This window comes from Carlito syrichta, unplaced genomic scaffold (assembly GCF_000164805.1).
Source record: "Carlito syrichta isolate Samal-C Ts95f unplaced genomic scaffold, Tarsius_syrichta-2.0.1 Scaffold123655, whole genome shotgun sequence".
Lineage (NCBI taxonomy): Eukaryota > Metazoa > Chordata > Mammalia > Primates > Tarsiidae > Carlito > Carlito syrichta.
The window spans coordinates 21,865-23,435 of NW_007067751.1; the positions used below are offsets into that span (position 1 = coordinate 21,865).

A 1,571-nucleotide genomic window follows, 5' to 3' on the forward strand; every position below is an offset into this window, starting at 1 on the left:
GGTGTAAGAGTAGTCCGCGTCGGGGATGCCGCCGGCCCGGTAGCCCCGCGTGGTGCCGTAGCCGACGTGCGTCGCCTTGCAGAGGCTGCTGCCGTTGGAGGGGAAGATGGTGTGCACCACGTACTCCTCCTTGGCGCGGTACGGGTTGACCGGCAGCATCTGCAGCCCGGGCCCGCGGATCTCAAGGATGGAGTTGTCCTTCTTGGTCCCCGACTCCACGTAGCTGTCCTTCCGGCCACCGCGGCCGTAGGCCCGCTCCCGGGTCAGCAGCTCACCTGCTGGGTGCGCGTACCAGCAGACAGCCCCCAGGACCAGGAAGAGCAAGACCAGGGCCACAGTGCCCCCGACGACGCCTGCCAGGGGCAGGCCTGCCAGGGCACCGCTGGCGCTCGGCTCCCGGCCGAGCGTGGTGGCCGGGCCGTAGCCGTCGGCCGTCTCTGCCTTGGCGCACACGGGTGTCTGGTCGGCCGCCGAGGCGCCGCCACTCTCCATGGTGACCATGCAGATGACGTAGGTGGACTTGGGCTCCAGGGCCGTCAGCAGGTACTCCGTCTTGTCACCCTGCACCAGGGTCTCCGTGATGGAGCCCACGGCCGGGCTGTGGCCCAGGCGCAGCCAGCTGAGCCGGAAGGAGGTGGCGGGGAGTGTGGCCTTCCATGAGATGCGGATGGAGTCTGCCGTCAAGGGCTTCACGTGGAGGGCCAGGGCCTTGGCGCCGCCGCCCGTGGCCAGGGGGTAGTCGACGCCGGAGTCTGGGAGGGGCAGCCCGGGCCTCTTGGCCTTGAGGGTGAACAGCGAGCCCTGGGGCGTGGTGGCGGAGGCCGCGTGCTGGCCGGCTGTGGCCTTGGCGGCCACGCCGGGCGGCGAACCCGGCTCGAGGCACGCGTCCATCTCGCCGGCCAGGTCCTCGAGGGCCACGCCCCGTACCTGCTCGGGGCCCTGGCACACGAGACCCCGCACACTGACCGTGGCTGCACGCGCCTCCGCCCAGGCCCGCAGCCACGCCAGGTTGCAGCCGCAGAACCAGGGGTTGTTCCGGAAGAGCAGCTGGGCCAGGCCGCCCAGGCCGTCGAACAGGCCGCGGGGCAGCGTGGTCAGGTTGTTGTTGGACAGGTCCAGCCGCTCCAGCTCGCGCATCTGGGCCAGCGCGCCGGCGGGCACGTGGCTGATGGCATTGTCCTGCAGGTAGAGCCGCTGCAGGCGGGCACTGGGCAGGTTGGGCGGCGGGGCGGCCAGCGAGTTGCGCGCCAGCGAGAGCTCGGTGAGGTTCTGCAGGCGGCTGAAGGCGTCGTCCGCAATGCGCGGGTTGGCCAGCAGGTTCCCGTCTAGCACCAGCCGCCGCAGGCCCTGCAGGCCGGCGAAGGCGTGCCGCGGCAGCGTGGAGATGCGGTTGTCGTCCAGGCGCAGCTCCTCCAGCGCGTGGGGCAGCCCTGGGGGCACGCTGCTCAGGTGGTTGCGGCTGAGGAAGAGCAGCCGGAGCCGCCAGCTGTCGGCAAAGGCGTCCTCCTCGATGCTGGCGCTGGACACGGAGTTGTCGTCCAGGTGCAGCCGCTCCAGCAGCGGCAGGCGGG

General features: G+C 71.6%; 1 protein-coding gene across 1 annotated transcript; it reads right to left on the bottom strand.

Moving 5' to 3' along the window:
• On the bottom strand, nucleotides 1-1,569 carry FLRT1 (fibronectin leucine rich transmembrane protein 1; the record flags this gene model as incomplete). The annotated part of the gene is made up of 1 exon (XM_021707736.1): nucleotides 1-1,569. A coding segment is annotated over one exon (1,569 nt), but the record flags the coding sequence as incomplete, so codon positions are not given.
• Nucleotides 1,570-1,571: the final 2 nt, after the last annotated feature.